Source organism: Botrytis porri (genome assembly GCF_014898465.1).
Source record: "Botrytis porri strain MUCL 3234 chromosome Unknown BPOR_006, whole genome shotgun sequence".
In the NCBI taxonomy this organism is placed as follows: Eukaryota; Fungi; Ascomycota; class Leotiomycetes; order Helotiales; family Sclerotiniaceae; genus Botrytis; species Botrytis porri.
The window spans coordinates 2546074-2564733 of NW_024066080.1; the positions used below are offsets into that span (position 1 = coordinate 2546074).

At 43.2% G+C, this 18660-nt stretch overlaps 7 protein-coding genes across 7 annotated transcripts; 3 read left to right on the forward strand and 4 right to left on the reverse strand.

Moving 5' to 3' along the window:
- Nucleotides 1–1024: 1024 nt before the first annotated feature.
- Nucleotides 1025–2041, forward strand: EAF01_005269 (uncharacterized protein; the record flags this gene model as incomplete). Its single annotated transcript, XM_038913524.1, has 3 exons — nt 1025–1161; nt 1217–1863; nt 1917–2041. The coding sequence occupies 3 exons, from the start codon at nt 1025–1027 to the stop codon at nt 2039–2041; spliced, it is 909 nt and encodes a 302-aa protein (XP_038771610.1).
- A 1274-nt stretch (nt 2042–3315) lies between these two features.
- Nucleotides 3316–5240, reverse strand: EAF01_005270 (uncharacterized protein; the record flags this gene model as incomplete). Its single annotated transcript, XM_038913525.1, has 6 exons — nt 3316–3336; nt 3395–4339; nt 4390–4551; nt 4603–4938; nt 5001–5150; nt 5226–5240. 6 exons carry the CDS (start codon nt 5238–5240, stop codon nt 3316–3318), a joined length of 1629 nt encoding a protein of 542 aa, XP_038771611.1.
- A 3216-nt stretch (nt 5241–8456) lies between these two features.
- EAF01_005271 (uncharacterized protein) lies at nt 8457–9426 on the reverse strand (the record flags this gene model as incomplete). The annotated part of the gene is made up of 4 exons (XM_038913526.1): nt 8457–8956; nt 9053–9130; nt 9208–9337; nt 9403–9426. The coding sequence occupies 4 exons, from the start codon at nt 9424–9426 to the stop codon at nt 8457–8459; spliced, it is 732 nt and encodes a 243-aa protein (XP_038771612.1).
- Nucleotides 9427–9655: 229 nt separating this feature from the next.
- Nucleotides 9656–10718, forward strand: EAF01_005272 (uncharacterized protein). Its single transcript, XM_038913527.1, has 2 exons — nt 9656–9792; nt 9908–10718. Exons 1-2 carry the CDS (start codon nt 9772–9774, stop codon nt 10457–10459), a joined length of 573 nt encoding a protein of 190 aa, XP_038771613.1. The 5' UTR covers nt 9656–9771; the 3' UTR covers nt 10460–10718.
- Nucleotides 10719–11392: 674 nt separating this feature from the next.
- EAF01_005273 (uncharacterized protein) lies at nt 11393–11838 on the reverse strand (the record flags this gene model as incomplete). Its single annotated transcript, XM_038913528.1, has 3 exons — nt 11393–11607; nt 11706–11795; nt 11823–11838. 3 exons carry the CDS (start codon nt 11836–11838, stop codon nt 11393–11395), a joined length of 321 nt encoding a protein of 106 aa, XP_038771614.1.
- Nucleotides 11839–14510: 2672 nt separating this feature from the next.
- Nucleotides 14511–15840, reverse strand: EAF01_005274 (uncharacterized protein). Its single transcript, XM_038913529.1, has 2 exons — nt 15188–15840; nt 14511–15132 (listed from the first exon to the last, which is right to left on the reverse strand). The coding sequence occupies exons 1-2, from the start codon at nt 15701–15703 to the stop codon at nt 14695–14697; spliced, it is 954 nt and encodes a 317-aa protein (XP_038771615.1). The 5' UTR covers nt 15704–15840; the 3' UTR covers nt 14511–14694.
- Nucleotides 15841–17084: 1244 nt separating this feature from the next.
- EAF01_005275 (uncharacterized protein) lies at nt 17085–18131 on the forward strand (the record flags this gene model as incomplete). The annotated part of the gene is made up of 1 exon (XM_038913530.1): nt 17085–18131. The coding sequence occupies one exon, from the start codon at nt 17085–17087 to the stop codon at nt 18129–18131; it is 1047 nt and encodes a 348-aa protein (XP_038771616.1).
- Between the last annotated feature and the right edge of the window lie 529 nt (nt 18132–18660).

Consider the following 18660-nt stretch of genomic DNA (forward strand, 5'->3'; position numbering starts at 1 on the left):
CCTTCGAGAAATCGGGCTTATTCATCAATGAGCATTGCAGTAGTACCTCTATATTAAGAACGGCAACAGTCTGATAAGAGAATGTCATGGTAACCCCGTTGTCTATCAGATCTCCAGTTCATTGTGATAGTTCCAAGAAGAGAGACCGCCCTGTCGCTCTTTTTAAGAAGTTGTTTGATCTCTCTGTGTGTACTCCGTATAAACCTCGAGATGGGCCTTTATATTTCTTCTTCCATTATTGAAGCGGCATCAGATTCGAAGCATTCAAAGTAGGTATCAAAGGTTCATAGTGGGGTCCAATGAGACATAAAGAATCATCGTACGAGAGAATACTTCGTAGACCTGTTAGACCCGACCTGTGGTTTTAGTACGAAGTAGGTAATAGGTAATAGGTATGGCGGACGACCCCGTTGCTTCTGTCGGGTCAGCCTTGCATTTCCATTCCTCAATACTTCATGTAATTAATGACAGAACAAAATCATGCGAAAGAAATAATTCATCAATCTCGCTATATCTTCTCAAATCCCGAAGTTTTAAATGCCACTCCCTCCCAAGACCCGCAATGTGAAAAGACTTTTCCATCCAACAATCATGATTGTTAGGTAAAAGTAAGACCAATCATCAAAGTTTCATTACAAGGCTACAAGTCGGCCTCGTACGTTCGGCGCCTTCCGATAGATGTTGATTTCAACATCTCGCATTTAGAGCCAAGATACAACATCCCGTAGCTATCTTATTCGGTGGACTCCTGCAGATAGCTTGAGCTTCTCCGTTCTCCTCAAAACAATATCGAACTTCATTGCCGCTAAGACTCTTTAGCGGCTATACTCAGAATTACATAAAGAGGCCGAAGTCCCCTTGACTTCATTCGATTCATTCATCTGCTATCCTCATTCTTGTTGTCACTCACATCATACTAATACCTGTCAAGTCTTTCAGTTACGTTCGAGAAGATCTCTAACCAAAACATCTTCTATTGCATCTTCTTACTTCCTAGACATCAAACCAAATTTAAACATTTATCATGGCATCAATAGCGTCAGCAAAATATGGCAAGGACAACGTCCGCGTCTATAAAGTAGAGAGAGATGAGCAGACTGGAACTCAAACTGTCACTGAGATGACCGTTTGTGTATTACTGGAGGGTGCTATTGACGTCTCGTATGTTGCATCTTCTACTGAAACCCCCTGAAATCGAAAACTAACCAATTTCTAGATACACCAAGGCCGATAACAGTGTTGTGGTTGCAACCGATTCCATGAAGAACACAGTCTACATCAAAGCCAAGGAACATCCAGTCACTCCACCCGAGCTCTTTGCTAGTATTCTCGGAACTCACTTTATCGAGACCTACCCCCATCTCACCGCAGCCAACATCAAAATCATTACTCACAGATGGACACGAATGACTATCGATGGCAAACCCCACCCTCACTCATTCTACAGAGACGGAAGCGAGACACGAAATGTCGAAGCCGTTATCAAGAGAGGAAAGGGCATCGATATCCGCAGCGGAATTGTTGGGCTCTTGGTTTTGAAGAGCACCGGTTCACAATTCCACGGCTTTGTCCGAGACGAGTACACCACACTCCCTGAGGTTTGGGACAGAATTTTGTCGACCGATGTTGATTGCGGCTGGTCGTGGAAAACATTTGCCGGATTGGACGCCGTAAAAGAGGCCATCCCCAAATTCGATAAAGCATTTGATGATGCCAGAAACATCACCATGAAGACCTTCGCTGAAGAGAACAGTCCATCTGTACAAAACACCATGTACAAGATGTGTGGCTCCATTTTGGAGGCCGTCCCAGAAGTCGAGGCTGTGGATTACTCCTTGCCCAATAAGCATTACTTCGAAGTTGGTAAGTAAAAACGAAACATTCATAATACCAGAAAACTTCTAACACATCTACAGATCTCAGCTGGCACAAGGGTCTCAAGAACACCGGAAAGGATGCAGAAGTCTACGCTCCTCAATCTGGACCAAACGGACTCATCAACGTCACCGTTTCCAGAACTTCAGTCACACCAAAGCTATAGATTTGACATACATCATGATTTAATGATAGCATAATTTGCATGGCGCTCACCATGGCTTCATATTGGAAAGGCGTTTTTGGCATATCGGGTATAGAGCGTTGGGCGCATTTTCAGGGCCATGTATATGGATCATGGCGGATACTATTTAAGCATGGAATTCAACTCAATTTAATCTCACCACAGAACAACAGTCTATCTGTTTTTGTTGAATAGTTGACATGTCGTGATTTTCTCATATTCCACTACATGTCCAATCCCGTCCCCCAATAACAGCCTCACTTGCATCTCTACTCATCAGCCATACATACACGAAACGCAACCCTCCCTCGCTTCTCCTTCCCCCTTTTTTTTTTTTTTCTTTTTTCTTTTTTTCTAGCGATGACAATGAGAATCAATGAAATCTTCAAAACCCATACAAATTCCACCTCGTAGCAAATTTGATGAGACTAAATCGTCGGGATGTCTTCGCAAAGTGTGAATACATTTATTTCATAGCGGGGAGAGAAGCGGGCGGGGGGGCGGCGGGGTTGGAGAATAGATACGAGAGATTTTGTGGGTTCCTCTCCTGTGAAAAGGGTTTTTGCTTTATAGCTTTAAAACATTGATGTTCAATCAATCACAAACTTCCTTGTTATCTATCTTGCTATTCACCAGGCACAGCTTGTGTTTCTATTTCCATTCTTACTTCCAGTCTCCATGCTCCTCCATAAATGTCAATTCATCACGTTGCCCAATTGCCCAATATATATCCACACACACACACATATATATATGTATATTTTCAAGTACAAATATATATCCATTATCCATACTATATATACCTATAACCCATCCCAACTGCCCAGTCCTATGCGTTCCTCATCCTCACATACATATATTAATGATAATCTCCCTCTCTTTTTTTCTCCTCTCCCAAAATTACAACGGCAGGCAAGTACTCATCCATCCACATACCTAGTACATGCATTCCTATTTTCGCATCGGATTCAGTACTCGCTTATACAATTCTAAGCGCTATAAACTCAAGTATCAATATTCAGAAGGATATAAAAAATCAAACAATACATTTATATTCGCTAATGTGGATATTTGCTGGTATCATATCAAAGAAGTATTTTTCTCCCTCGGCGAACAAATTAAGTAAACAAGAATCTCGCTTCTTTTCCCAAAAACTTCATCCAAAAAATAAGGGAGAAATTTTGTTACATGAGAAAATGACATAAAAAGGAAAGACATAATCGTCAACATTCATCATTATCTTACTTGTCCTCGCATCATGCTTTTACTACCCAAATCTATTTTCCATGTCAGTAAGCGATATCGGTGGAAAAGGGGGAAGGTAAAGAAACTCACTTCCATCTTTCCCATGTCCAATCGTTCTCTCTTTGCATTTGATTTCACACTCATCAAAACCATATCCAAATCATCCTGATCACCCATTGTAATCATATCGCCATTAGGAACATCCTCATCACGAACTTTAATCTTAAATCGATCACGCAGCCCAAATTTTTCCTTTATCTTGTCTTGAAAATCGCGGAATTCGATAGCCGAGCCTATCATAACATATCGTACATCCTCGGCGTGGACCTTCACACGAACTTTGCGAATATCAGGTTGACGAGAACCAGCTCGAGCATTACCACCATTAATTGAGGATGTTGTGCGGGATCTAGGAGGCGGACGACTAGAGACCATTTCGAACTCATCTTCGTCAAAAGAGCCTTCATCGTAGTCGCTTGCGTATTCACTTTCTTCTTCGATATATCTATTCCGGGTATTGCGTCTAGAGTTATTCGATCTTTGATTTGGGGAGCTGTACATATCGTAGAGGTCCTCCGGGTAGTCATCATCTTCCTCTTGCGTTGATTGCATTCGTCTTGGTGGCTGTGGTTGTCTTGAACGTGATTCGGATCTTTTGTTGGAGTATTGCATTTGCGATGGTCCCCTTGGTTCTGATGCTGTTCTTTGAGTTCCACGTCTGGTGGGTCGCGCATCTGGAGGGCTTCTTGCATCATCACGTTCACGAATCTCATAACCTTCATTAGGACGTGCTCTTTCGATGTTGAGTTTAGGCGGCATGGGTTTAGGTCCGTTCCGAACAGAAGCTCCGCGACTCATGGGTGGAGGTCCAGAAGCCTTCTCTGCCTCAGGAGGTGGTGTGGGTGGGAAAACATTTCGGTTCAGAGGTGGCTCTGATTGTTGTCTTTTGCTGGCCAAACCTGGCTTTACAAGGTTTGCCGCTGCGTATGAAAGATTCTCCGTCGGACGGTCATCCTTGGGTTGGATTATACCAGCCTGAAACAATTAGTGTCACAGGTTCGGAGTGTACGATTAGTATTACTCACATTCTTAATCTCTGAACCAGCAAATCCAGTAAAAGCATTTGCACGGTCTGAAGCTGCAACTAAACGTGCTTTGCCCAGATAATCCTTTGTCTTCAAGTTCTTGACCTTCGCTTGATTGGGCCTGTAAACAACTCCTACGGGAATTGAGAAAACGGTGTAACCCTATGAGAGTATTAGTAAATTCTCAACGTTGATCTCTGAATGAAAACATACCTCGGCTTCGTCGCGAATTGCCTCATCGATAACATTGTGATCCTCAACAACCTTCTCTTTCACAGCGAAGGAGAAATCCTGCAGTCCTGCTTCCTTCTGTTGTAGATATATGTAGCACAACCCACGATTAAATAACACTTCGCACGAGTACAGTTTGAATAGAAGACCAAGTTGAGCATAGTCGATCATGTTGTTTCCTCTCAAGTATAGTAAGGTATCATTGAAGTTTGCCAAAGCCTCCTCGAAATCGCCAACCAAGAAATTCGAGACACCTTGTTGAAAATATGCTACGGCTAGATATTGGTCCAGACGAACGGCTTTTTGATAACATTCGACCTACAGTGAATTAGATTCTGCCGGTAGAATTCAGTTCGTCACCAGGAATGAAGAGTACTAACCGCTTTCTCATGTTCCCCCAATGTCGCATGAATAACACCACAATTGAAGAGAATCTTTGAGGTATCTGCAATGCCATCAAACTCCTTCAACGCTTCATCAAATTCATTGTTATCGTAACGACCAAGGGCAGAGACCCACGTCTCAATTTCCTGCGCAAGTAGTCAGTACTAAAGTATCCTTCTCTAATCCTCATCTTTCTTTCTTTCTTTCTTCCTTCTACTAACCTGTTTCAAAGACATGATGCCTTTTCTCCCTCAAAAATTATGTATTCGTGAAATATTCTTTCGTAGCTGGCTGGTCGCCTTCGTGAGCGACCAGCTATCAAGCGGTGTAAGGGAATTCTATGTCGTGTTGCAATACTCGTATGTCGTGCGAAGCTATCTCGAATTGTCGGTATCCTTTTTTCTTGCGTACGTCCCTTCTCTTTGATGCAACTAGTGTGTGTATTAAAAATTCTCGGATCCGTCCAGCGATGGGAATGTTCTATTGTCGAGTAATTGTAATTTGGCTGAGATTATGTTCTAAAGTATATAAATTTAAAGGATCAAATGCAAGTCCTTGTACTTTTCGTAGGATTTGACTTGCGGGCTCCTCCCGTCGCTATTAATTAGTGTTGATTGCTGATCGTAAAGTTGTGGTGGGTGGGCTGGTGGGGAATAACGATTCGGCACCTCGAAGGAACGTGGAGACTTGGTTTGATTTGACTTCGATATTGTCCGTTCTCGTGATGAAGGAATTGTAGAAAGATTGAAAGATTGACAGATTGATGTTCAAATGTGCATCCTCGAAAATAGAACAGAATAAAGATACGGATAAAGTGGAAAAGTTCAAAGACAAGGAGTGTGGGTGTATGCACGAAGCAGAACGAATTGGGTTGGAAATGTAAGGTACGATGGCTGGCTAGCAGCGCTCTTACAACGAACGGAGGAGGATGAGTGGACAAGAGGAGAAGTTCAATGTACGAGTAGCGCCCTAGAAGTTCTTTTGGATATGGAAGATTGAAAATGGAGGGCTAGACGAGGAGACGAGGTTTGAATTGCTTGGTACGTGGGTTGATTAACCTTAGTCTCTTGATGCAAGTCGATGGTGCAGTGATACTAAAATGTGGATTGAGAGGGGTTCCCTTAGTCCAAAAATGCTCCCTGCTAACCCCGACACGATCCACGGCAACTAATCGACGTATGGTGTCTAACGGGGCTACGACTAGTACGGAGGAGGTTTGTAGGAAGAAGTATTGACTACCTGAGTAGATCGAACATGGGAGTTTCATGCATGTGGATGGTTATATTATCCATATTATATACAGAGATTGAGGTTCAAATATAGCAGTGGCTCAAGGGGCGTTGAATGGAATACATACATACGTACATACATACCTCTATTCATATATGGAACACAGGGCAGTACATGAATTTTAGAAATAGATCCTTCTATTTCACGAAAGCATTCTTGCCATTTTCGTTATATCCTTGCTTTGGTTTTAGTCCTTGGGCGATGGGTTACAAATTCCAAACCATTTCTTGAATCCCCCTTGTCAAACGCTGCTTCAACATCTACTCGAGTAGCTATCTTACCATTCATTTATCGGACAACTTCGCAACAGTAGTAACCTCGCTTTGTCTTGCCCTTACGTTCCGTTCTGATATATTGTTGCAATGTACGTATACTCGAACTATCTGTCTACTTCGAAAAGCCGCACTCTATGATGGAGATGAACTGAAAGCGTAAACCACAATTGAGACACTTTTCATACAAAAGCATCATGATAGATCGCTCAAGCCACCAGCAAAATTACTTTTATTCTCAAAAATTATGAAAATGATTGGTAAATATGAAAAGTTGGTGGCCACACAATTGGAGCTTGCGAAACGTGAATTCTATTCGCTTAAGGCTAATTCAAAGCAGCAAGTGTTCCAAGATCCCCTATACCATGCCGATTGGATGGTCAAGAGTTACGCTTTCTGTCACTTTTTGTTCCATGGGCGCGTATTCCAACGTATTTTCTTGTCCATGCATTTCTTTTGGCTTTTAAAATGTCTACGATATCTCTTTTTTTCTTTTAATGGTCCAGTATGTAAAGTCAGGATTAGTTAAGTCTCTTGACTTGGTAGAATTGAGTTGGAGATTATGAACTCATAGAGAATAGAATGTCAATAGTGACTGTGATAGTCCTGCCTGCAGCGGCGTTGATTCAATAGTTCCTGTTGTTGGTACCTGGGTATAAATTTCATTCGACATTATTTATAGGTTTAGGTCTTGTGATATCTTGTAACTATGAATAACTTCAGATCCACGGGCTTGTTATGTTATGCAATTGGAAGAGTTCGATATGCCAAGTTATTTTTGTCTTTGACCGACAACTTGCCATTGCAAACTATCGATTTGGCAATGAGAACGTATGCTATTCATATACTCATCCATGAAATGCAATTCATACCAACATCTCAAAGACAAAAGAAGTCCCTCGCCTGCTGGGCCCAGACCAATTCAGTAAGTGTCCCCGAAAGTAACCTCCGGACAGATCACAACCGTAGGGCAATCTCTCAAAAGATAACCGTCGAATGTCCTAGCCGGCATCTTATCGGATACGGATAAGCATTGAATTGAAGCGCAGGAAGCTTGGCGTCTCAGGGGAAGACACCTCGATTGGACGAAACTCGCTTCCACCTCACCTTCCTCACCTTGTTTGAGATTTTAGGGCACATCTAAGGTTCTAAACGGCCACGCTGGAGAAGGAGAAACTCGAAACAAAGATGCCAGATCACAAATAATGGTTGTGATCGTGATTGAATCCGTTTGCATGATGCTGCCCAGCTTGAAAGAAGAAAACATTTTTTCCTTCGTCTCAACTTTCACGGCAGTTTGGTAGGTGGACAAATCAAACAGAACGAACATCGCCCGAGAGTATATGCAATAGCCGACACTATGAGAAAGTGCGCACATTCTACGATGGTTCAAACACAGATGTAAAATTAAGGTTGCATGCAGCTTTCTCTGTCGCATCCAGACTTTTGGTCCGTGAAGAATAACGAGATCAATATACATGATGGCTGAAGGTAGGGCTGCGATTGAAAAATTACATATCCCTGATTTAGGCTCACCATTTACAAGCAATATTGATGGTATTGGAGGTGTAATCATTACCCGGTATATGTCAGATTTGAAACGCATTCGGGCTTAACGTTTGACAAGAAAAGCTTACTCTTCATAATGCTCATCCTTAAGGTTTGATGTAGTCCCTGGTAGCCTGATCGAACACTTGAACATTCCCTGCTTTCTTCCTTTGAAATTCAGAGGAAGAATAGCTGCTTTGCAAATATCTGACCAGTCACGGTTCGTTCTCAGACGGCAATCACGTACAGGTATGTAAAAAGCGTAGGTGGCAAAAAAGCTTCTAGGTGTACGTATCATATCATGCTACCGTTTCATTTCTTGTGCGATCATCTGATATATGATCAGAGCATACCTTTGCTGACCTCATCTTTCCTTTCCTCCCACAATGTCTTGCCCGAGCAAGAACAAACTGTCTTATCATTATCCCATACACCAGCACTCCGTGCAATTACTCCCACGAGAGTATTCTCATCATTCTTCTCAAACTTCATATCTCCCTCATGTTGTTTCGAGACTACCATTCCCCTCCCAATCATTTCCCATATCTGGATTGGCTTGTCCAAAAACACACTTCCAATTCCATTCTTTCCCACACTCACGGTACCAAACGCACCTCTCGGTGTATCCTCACTACCTCCCTTCCATAGACCTGCCGTAGAGATTGCTCCATTAGAAATATCACCCGCTTCTCTAACAGTAGCCCAATATGTTCCCTCTTGCAATCCTCGAATCGTCAAATCCACCAATGTTAATGTAGGAGATACCTGCACCATCCTCACCAATCCTCGTACTTTGTCCGATACAGTAGTATCATGTGTCTCGAGAATACAGACAGCCGCACCTATACACATCTCAGACAAGGACCTCAAAACATCAACCATGAAATGAAATTGAACCCAAACTCCCACTCAAACACAACGTAAAAAACCAAACATACCATCACTCCCCCCGGAACCCCTCAAAATGGCATCTCGCCCCGTCTCCTCAATCGCCTTGACGATTTCCGAAGGCGCAGCTATTTTCACATCAGTAACGAATCCCCATCTCCCAAATCCTCCCCATTTTCTTGGCGGGGTAGAGTCACAAACTCACTTGTTCCTTCGATAGTAACAAGTTGATCCTTTAAATTTGCTTCCACTTTCTGTATTCCTCCTAGTTTGAACAAAGATCCTTCGATATCCTTTATACATGCTTCACATGTCATAGGTACAGCAAATTGTGTCTACTCTCCATTAGTGATGATTCGATTCTGGTGCGATGCACGTGATCGGAATCGAGGGGAGTTACCTGGAAAGGAGTTGTGATAGCCATTTTGAGGAGTTTGTATTTTTGAAAACTCTTGCTCAGCCTTTCTGTATGTGACAGAATACAAACTAAGAGAGGAATCAATATGAATGAAGTTCAAAATACAACATCTCCATCATACGTGGGGCAACAATGAATGCTTTGAAATCCAGCCTCGGAAGCCTCGCCAAAAGATCTAGCCAATCAAAATTCCATAAAGCCATTCGAGAAAAAATGTCTTGGCATCTAGAATCACGATTGACTTCAAGGCTTGAATTTGACGACGACAGCGAGGGAACCTTTTAACTGCCAAATCTTTTCTCCCCCGCGCATCGTATTTAGCATTGGTTATTGTGCCAATCATATCCCACGATGTCGCAAACAAATGGATTTGTAAGTTATCGATCTCTTCCTCGACTACTCCTCTTCTAGCATGCACAATCAAAGTCGTCAATATACATAAATAAGTCCCCAAAAAAACTGCATACGTTAACTAACATACTCTCAGACAAAACTAGCCTACTCCCGCACCTGGCACCACATCTCCGCCAGTGCCCCGCACATCCCTCTCTCCACCCTTCGACCCCGTCCAAACCCCTCCTCACCCCCCTCCGTCACAGCCCGCATCACACCACCACCCCTCGGGCGTCTCGCCTCCCGCATCGCACTTCTCCTCATGGGAAAACACAAGCCAATCTGGGATCCCTCCACCGACTGCGGCGACTATGTCGTTGTTACCAATTGCGCGAATCTCCACACTACGGGCAAGAAAATGTATCAGAAGAAATATTATCGTCACAATACACGACCTGGTAGTTTGAAGGAAATCAGTATGGAGGGGTTAATGGAGAAGTTTGGAGGCGCAGAAGTTCTGAGGAAGGCTGTTAGTGGAATGTTACCGAAGAATCGGTTGCGGGATGGGAGATTGGGACGATTGAAGGCGTTTGAGGGCGCGGCGCATCCGTATAAGGAAAATTTGGTTAGGTTTGAGGGAGTAAGGAGGGACTTGATGCCGGATGAAGGATGGGCGAAGAAGAAGGTTGAAGAGGCTAAGAGTTGAAGATCTGCAGAGGAGATGGATATATGATGATTAGAAAGGGAGGAGAAGAGCACTATCGAATGGGAAATAGAGTGTGTATAATATGCATTGGGTGCATGGGAAAGTGTACAAGGACACTGTATATCAGGTAAAACACATTATGAAGTTAAGACATGGCAATCTGTAAATTATGATTTATGTCGATGATCTTGAATATGTATTCCATGCTTACTTTTAAGCCCAGTTTGCCCAGTGGCTACATAATGATCAAGAGAGCAGAGAGGCAGTGATCTTTAAAATTCAAGTGAAGTAAAGGATCAAAAGTATATATATAGCGTGCGATTTTTCAGCATCTCGTCAGGCCAATTCAAATCCCAGTCATGGGACTCCAATGCTTCATCCAGACTTATGTATTCGATTACAGTAATCTTGAAGGGTTTGAGTGTCAAAAAAGCAAGAATCCGTGAAGATGGACGATCGTTACATATCTCAGTGTAGAATATCAAAAGGAAATGGAATAATAACAGGTCACCATGCAAATGCTGCAGCGTTTTCCGTATTGCGATCGGTACTTTGATTGATCGTGTCCTTGAATTGAATATATAGCCAGCGCTTCCAATGAAATAGTTTTCCGAAGATAACAACTAGGTTTATATCCATCAAACATTTTTAACACAATCTTGTGACTCCAGTGGGCATCCAGATTACAAATATATCCCTTTTCATTCCTACCAGCATCAATGCCGAAAGTTACATCAAAGACAATGTCTTCTCCACCGCTCTAACTTCCTCATCTTTTCCCTCCACCAATTTCTTCCTCGAGGCTTGTAACTCCACGAGCTTTGCCAAAAGAAACTCCTTTGGCGATAAATCGCCATCAAAGCCATCCTTGATTGCCACTAGGGCCGAAGGTGGACTCGCGTTTCCCATTTTTTCATCTTCAATTGGTTCGGCTCAAGCGCTGGGTTTCGAATCTTGAGACGCAACCACAGAAGCTCGTGCATTTGCCTCGTGGACTCGTTTCTGATGGTCTGTGAGATTGTCTTTTCGTTTGAAACCCCTAATCTGAGCTTTACAGGCTCTCGCGGGACAAAAGAATCGAGGCGCCTCGTGGGAATGCTGATGATGTCGAAGATCTGATAGCTTCTTGAAGCCGGTGGTTTTGCAGCCTAGTGTTGTACATTTATGGATGCGTGGATTGTTATCCATAGATTAACAATGTGGGAGTCAGTAGTTAATCAAAATAAATCAAGATGTAATAGCTTACTTGGAAGCAGTTCCTTGCTTGTCTGTTTGAGAGAAGTTTGTTCGGGGAAGAGACGAGAGGTCTGGTTGTGGATCTTGAATGCTATCGATTCTGTTAGATGTTAGAGATTAATCACACTAAAAATTGTGTACATATCTTGCTATCAAGATCAGAATAGCTTGTTGGTCGATGGAACCGATGCACGAGGCGAGGCCTTACCCTGTAGAAGATAGCTGCTGCATCCAGTATGGTGGATCCACGGCACCCTGTTGTTCTGAGGTATGGTGCTCGTTATATTAGTCGGGATTCCAGGGGTCTTCAAGCTGAAAATCGAAACTAGTTCCGTCTTGTTCGAGTCCCGGGAGTGTTTGTAGCTGCTCATCAAGGATTGAGGGAGCTACTTAGCCATATTATATCAGTAATTCTTTCATGGTAACGTACTGGTATTCGAGTACGCACCATCAAACCTCGCCCAGAAAGTTCCAAAAAGTCGATCTGCAGGAAAGGGGACACTCAGCCTATGATCAAGCAGGCAATGCGACAAAATAACGGATGGGATTTGTTGGCCTTAAACTCCCTGGTCACTAGACGAGGGGTATCCAGATTTTCTTTCTAAAAAGCACCATCTTGAATAACGAGCAGAAAAAAAAGTCAAGTACGTGTATCCAGGCATCCAGGCTAGCGGACAAGTATAACATGAGTAAAAGGAAGGACATAATACCTTGCAGGTAAATACAGGGAGGCACTTGACACCTTGCCGGTAAATCCAGCATTGGCCACACATAGTGTCCTGCTCATCCTAAATTCCAGCTAAGCGTAGGCACTAGTCCATCCAGGTATCGGCGGGTTCAAATTCAGTTCATAAAATCCTGAATATTTAGTTCTTCCATGATCCGTTCAGGAATTTCCAATTGATTTGAATCCATAATCCAGATACGTATGTCGTCCGGGGTCCTCAGTTCCAGTCTTCAACGCGAAAAAGCGTCTTTTCCAGATCAGAAGAAAATACCACAAAGCTCCTCAATACATACGATATTGTACCCTTCATTGTACATATACTTGTGCTTTATGAATAATAACACAGAACAAAAATAACCAATGTAGATCTCAATCTGGCAGAAAAACAGATGAAGGATAAGGAAAGAAACCATTACGAATGAAAGGGTTTGTAAAGATATATAATACCGCATCCAGCCTCGTTTACGCCCGGAAACACGAAGGCGCAATGCCCTAGACTCAGCGACGCCTCGTTTTTGAGATTTCGCTTGCGTGTTGCAGCGCAATGTAGCCTTATCGTGCATACATACATATAACGCGCCTCACTTCAGGGTTCTGTTGATGCTGCTGCAGGGCTGGGATCACTCGAGTCTATAGAGAGTTCCGAACAACGTGTACATATCTCACGATACAAAAGCAGTAGATTAACCTCTATCTGGAATATACAAGATTATGCAGGATAATCCTACATCTCGGTGATTAAGCAGAAGCGAAAAGTTACCTCTACGTAATCGAAAACGGCCGGAAATTGAGTATTCTTTATCGTAGAAGAACTTCAATAATTCGGATCTCTCTCGATGATATATCAAACACGATAATCCTGATATATAATGTGAACGAGATTTGGAGTTTTCTTTGATCGCCTCAGATCTTGATGTTTGATCGGAAATGAAGTTACGATTCAATTGAAGTCCTTTTAAAAGGTCCTCGAGTTCCGCTTGGGGTTTCGCTTAGGTAGAGGTTACAGTACTTTCGAAATATGGGGATATCCTCGAATTTCAACATTATATATATGCTAGCACTTGAACCTCGATTAGCGTGTGAATTATATATACAAATTCAAAATCCAAACTAACGCTTTCGATACTTCAGTCTGGATTTTTATATACCTACCAAGACATATTATTATCATTCCAATCCCGATCTACTTTGTTTGAATCAGAGATTTGATAGTCTGTTCTTAGAATCCATTGTAATACTACCGAGTACTTGGAAGTTAGTTCCGGAAGTCATGCTATGTATATATACCTTCTAACTTATAATCTCAAAAACCATAGTATGGATACTCTGGTTTGTCCGTTTCATTCGTTGCACCACTCACTCAAAAGTATTCAATGTTCATTTACATTTATATTTCCTTAAGTTGACATCACCTCTCATCTCATCACCTCATTTATTCCCCCTGCATCTCGTCAACATCTCATCATGCATAAACAACACCAATTACCAATCGACCCAAAATCCCGCGTCATAGGCTTCAATTTCTACAGATTTTCTATCTGCGCCAATCAAGACATCACTTAACATATAAAACACTACTACTATTTCCAATTATTATTGGTTTGAGAAGAATACGAATGACGTAGCACCTGGAATGTAGGCTCTAGTTGTCAATATATATTCTATCTCATCAACCAGCCAGTTAGCAACCCTTAAGTAGGCCTTGCTATGGGACTAGCTCATTTGATATAGGCTATGAATAACTTAAGCCCATTCATTCAACCTTGTTCATACAGTTATCACGGTATCCAATATTATAACGAGAATATAGGTCTAATTGTTCTCTCCGAGTCTGTAGGTACATGGAGGGAGATTGGATGTACAATACTGCGTACATACATGTAAGTTGTAGTTGTAGTCGAGAATCCGCCCCCCCCCTTATGAAGTTCTCGTAAGATTTGATATTCACTTGAGGTATCTACATAGATACATACATACATGTATGTACATCTTTAATTTTACGGTAATTTTATAGGATGAGGGAAGTTTGGGTGCTTTAGAACGGTATGGACTACACTGCTTTTTTACACTATAGAGTATAGTTATTAGATAGTTTAATTTATCTTTCTTTGGATGGTATAACTTAAATCTTCAAGCTGGCTAATTTCAAGGAATTAACATATCTCCTCCCCAATCCTATTAAAATCAGTAGGCTGCTTTCGCATCTCTTCCCACCCATTCCTAGCCCCTGTCCATCCTCGCTAAATCTTCATTCCCCTATACCTCCCACCCCTCACATCGGCATCCTCCTCATCTCATCCCTCGACCAAAACCTCCTCATATTCTCCGCCCCCAAAGTCTCCACCTCCTGATCCAAATGCTTCCACAATACCTCCCCAAACCCATCCATCTTTTCCCCCAAAACCCTCAAACTCAACTCCGTCTCTCCATCCCTACACTTCTCCAAATACTCCTGCATGCCATCCATCCCCCGATGAATCTCCCTATGCTGTCGCAACAACTCCGCTGCATTTTTCCCATTCGCGAATTCCGGCATCTTGCGCGCGAGCACGGGGAAGATGTGTTGTTCTTCGATGTTGTGGTGTACTTCGAGTTGGGAGAGGAAGGAAAGACCGGTTTGGAGGAATTGACGTAGAGAGAGATTGCGTGGGCGTTGGTTGGCGGTCGTGGCGGTTTTGAGGAGGGTCCAGGTTTGGCGGAAGTGGTTGTGCTGGGTGGGTTAGTTGAATTCAATTGAACTGGATGACAGGAAGAAGTAAACGTACAAAATAATTCATATGTTCCGCCATGGAATTATAAATTTTAAAATCCGCCGCGCTTAATTTCGGGAGCGCATCTTCTTTCTTCTCTTCTTTCTTTTCGATTTTTTGCTCTTCCGTTTCAATTTCCTTCAATGCATCTTTCCTCTCCTCATTCTCACCCAGTGTCTCTTCTTGCTTACTTGCGGGCTCCCCCGCCCTATCAACCACCTCTTTTACATTCTCACTCGCCGTCGACATTTTTGCGGTTCGAGTTTGCGAAAATTGAGGAATGGGTATACGGTTATGGGTGTGGGTATGTGGATTCCACGCGATAGAATTTCCCTTCACAATCGTCGTGCAATTTATATTTCTCGAAGCGGAACCAAAACCAAAGCCAATTCCAGAAAACAAAGATGAAGATGAAGAGAAAGATCGAACAGAACCTGCACACGTAGAAATCGTATTCGGAACCGGTACTACAGCGTCCAATCTCACGGTGGTAAAGAGGAGCAAGGAGCGCAAAGGAAACACACGACGCATTTACACTTGCAAGACACTTTTATAAAACGGAAATTTATAACCTTACATTATGAAGAAAGAAACCCAAAAAATTGGGAAAAAAATCAAAGATTCAAATCTCATAATTCCACCTGTCCCAGGATGCATGCGGATTGGAGGGGATAGAGGTGGAGGGGTGATTTCAAATTGCTGACCATTTCATTAACTTATTACTATATATCCAATTTTATTTCTCGCTGACCATTATCCAGTATTTGCTGACTAACCACTTTTTCTTTCCTTCTTTTCTTTTTCTTTTTCTTTTCTTTTTCTTTTTCTTTTTCTTTTCTTTTCTTTTCCTTGCGAGGGCGGGCGGGCGGGGCGGAATAATGCGAATGTTCCGAAGTTTTAATAATCCAAAGTGGAGGTAACACACTCGCACCAAAGATAAGATAAGATCTGGAACGATCTAGCCGAGGAATAAACTTTCCCATGCTCCCTACGGCATGCGCTAGACAGGAGAATAAAAATGGCTAGTTGAAAATATAAAATCCAGACCGGATTCGATGGGAATTGGCCACTTGGATTGCAATATGGCGGCGGGCTATGGGACGGGGCTTTGTGGGATGATTTGGAATTGGGATTGGGATTATATTGCATTGGGGTTACTTGTTATTTCTATGTGTTGTATTATATTGTATTATAGATATTGTGATAATATTTACTCAGGATTTTAAAACACAAATTCAATATCCAAGCAGATCAAAAGCTTACATAAAATACAAGTCAACCCTCTAAAGAAAGATTAAGAGATTCTCCTTTCTTTCACAATCCCTAGCTCCCTACCTAGGTATCTTTCTAGGTATACAAAGACATCCATCCATCCATTCACTCGCTACCCACGCCTCCCTTCAATGACGTCTAGATTTTTCCACCCCTACCCCCTACCGAACCATCTACTCTCCTACCCATCTACCCAGGTACAAGTACCCAGTAGTTCCTTACCTCCATACCTCATACCTCATACCTTACCCAACAAGTCCCAATCCCAATCCCAGTTCCAGTCAACATTAACGTTAACGTCAGGTTATTCCTGCCGTGGTCTGTAGTGTAGTATAGTATAATATAGTATAGTGGCGATAAGAAAACACGGCAGGGACTCCTCCCAATTCGAGTATAAAAAGTACCTAGGTATTTACTTTCCGATTTGTCTTGTTCTTCTACTGGGATATATTCATGTGTACCGTTTGATTTTGATTTTGATATCTACCTACATACCCATCTACCTCTCGGTCTCTACTTACTACTCAGTATTGCTACACCACCACTTTTCTTCCGAGGGCCAATCATAGTCTTTAATCTTCATAACAAACCAACCAACCCACCTCCCCTTCTATCCAAGTTCCCCCATCCATCCCCCAAAATGTCCACCCCCTCCTCCGCCACCCCCTCCCCCCTCTCCACCCACTTCCCCTCCACAACCACCACTCCCCCCAACGACCCCACCGCCGCCTACGCCACGCTCATCACCTCCCCCTCCTACCTCCCCGGCGCCATCCTCCTCGCGCACACCCTCAAAAAACACGGTTCCCAATTCCCGCTCATCCTCATGTACGCCAATCTCCCCTCGCACTACCTCCCAGCCCTCAAGCGCGAAGCCCTCCACTCAAACATAATTCTCCACCCCACCCCCCTCCTAAACCTCAGCCCCAACTCCGGGGTCGCCGCCCGCTTCGCCTCGACCTGGACCAAACTCCAAGTATTCTCCCTGTACACCTACCCCTACGAGCGAATCTGTTTCCTGGACGCCGACATCCTCATCTTCGGACCCATGGACGAACTCGTTTTCAAACACCCGCTCACCAATCCGTCCATCCCGGGTGAAGCCGGCAAACTCCTCGCCGCGAACCACGTCTGCGTGTGCAACCTCGAAAACGACGCCTGGGCCCCCGAGTCCTGGAAGCGCGAAAACTGCGCTTATGTAACACCTAGTCCCAACCCCGTCAAACACAATCCACCCGTACCATCTGGAGCCAGCGGGAAGCAAACACATACGCTTCTCAACTCTGGCGTGTTTATTTTTGCGCCCAGCAAGGAAACGTGGGATGATATGTGGAAATTTATCGATACGCATCAGACGGAGATTGCGAGCTATCAATTTCCGGATCAGGATTTCATCACTGAGTGGTGGCGCGATAGATGGGTGAGCATAGGGTGGAAATGGAATGCTTTGAAAACATGGCGGTATTGGCATCCGGAGATGTGGCGCGATGAGGAGGTGAGAGGTCTGCATTACATAGTTGATAAGCCGTGGTCGAAACGTATGGGTGCAGATGGGGTAGCGGGGTATAAGGGGAATGATGGGGTAACGCATGGATGGTGGTGGGATGCTTATGCTAAGTGGGAGAAAGAAAGGAAAGAAGCGGGGGAGACGGACATTTTGAAGTTGGTAGGGGAATTGGTAGATTAGAAGGTTATGGGTTATGTATGCATTGGCTTAGAAACTGGGGTTGAGGGGTTCGAAGCTATGGATTATCAAAGCTGTTTGATGTTGGTGTTGGGTAGAGCGATAGATTGAGGATTTAAAGGGGAGTCGGCGAAAGGATAGACATCGTACATTTTGTACATACACAGCGTAACTAGCACCCACGTGTCTAGAGCTTAATCAGAACATATTTTAGCTACACAATTTAAAGCTTAATTGACTGATGAGTTGAGAGGTGGGTTGTTATTGTCCTTCGCATCTCACGGGAGTATGAGTATAGATCCAATCCAGCTATTAGTCAAAGACCAAAACACACTGGTGTTTGTTAGTCACTCATCGCTAGCACCCATAAACACATCCAGAAAAGTTCACATCACAAGCTCATTTATATAGTCATCAAACTGAGAAAACACGGCGTACTGCGCTCTTTTATATTCTCCCCATTGGATTTTCACTTAGCTCTCTCTCATCTTTAACTGTTTGAATCCATCCATCCATGCAATAACTAATAACT

What these genes read in the sequence shown, in the direction of transcription:
- EAF01_005272 (XM_038913527.1), top strand. Translation starts at nt 9,772, where the DNA reads ATGTCGCAAACAAATGGATTT. An exon ending in TGTCGCAAACAAATGGATTT is followed by an intron (nt 9,793 to 9,907) that starts GTAAGTTATCGA and finishes ACATACTCTCAG; the next exon opens with ACAAAACTAGCCTACTCCCG.
- EAF01_005274 (XM_038913529.1), bottom strand. Translation starts at nt 15,703, where the DNA reads ATGCGTCGTGTGTTTCCTTTGCGCTCCTTGCTCCTCTTTACCACCGTG. An exon ending in CGGAACATATGAATTATTTT is followed by an intron (nt 15,133 to 15,187) that starts GTACGTTTACTT and finishes TAACCCACCCAG; the next exon opens with CACAACCACTTCCGCCAAAC.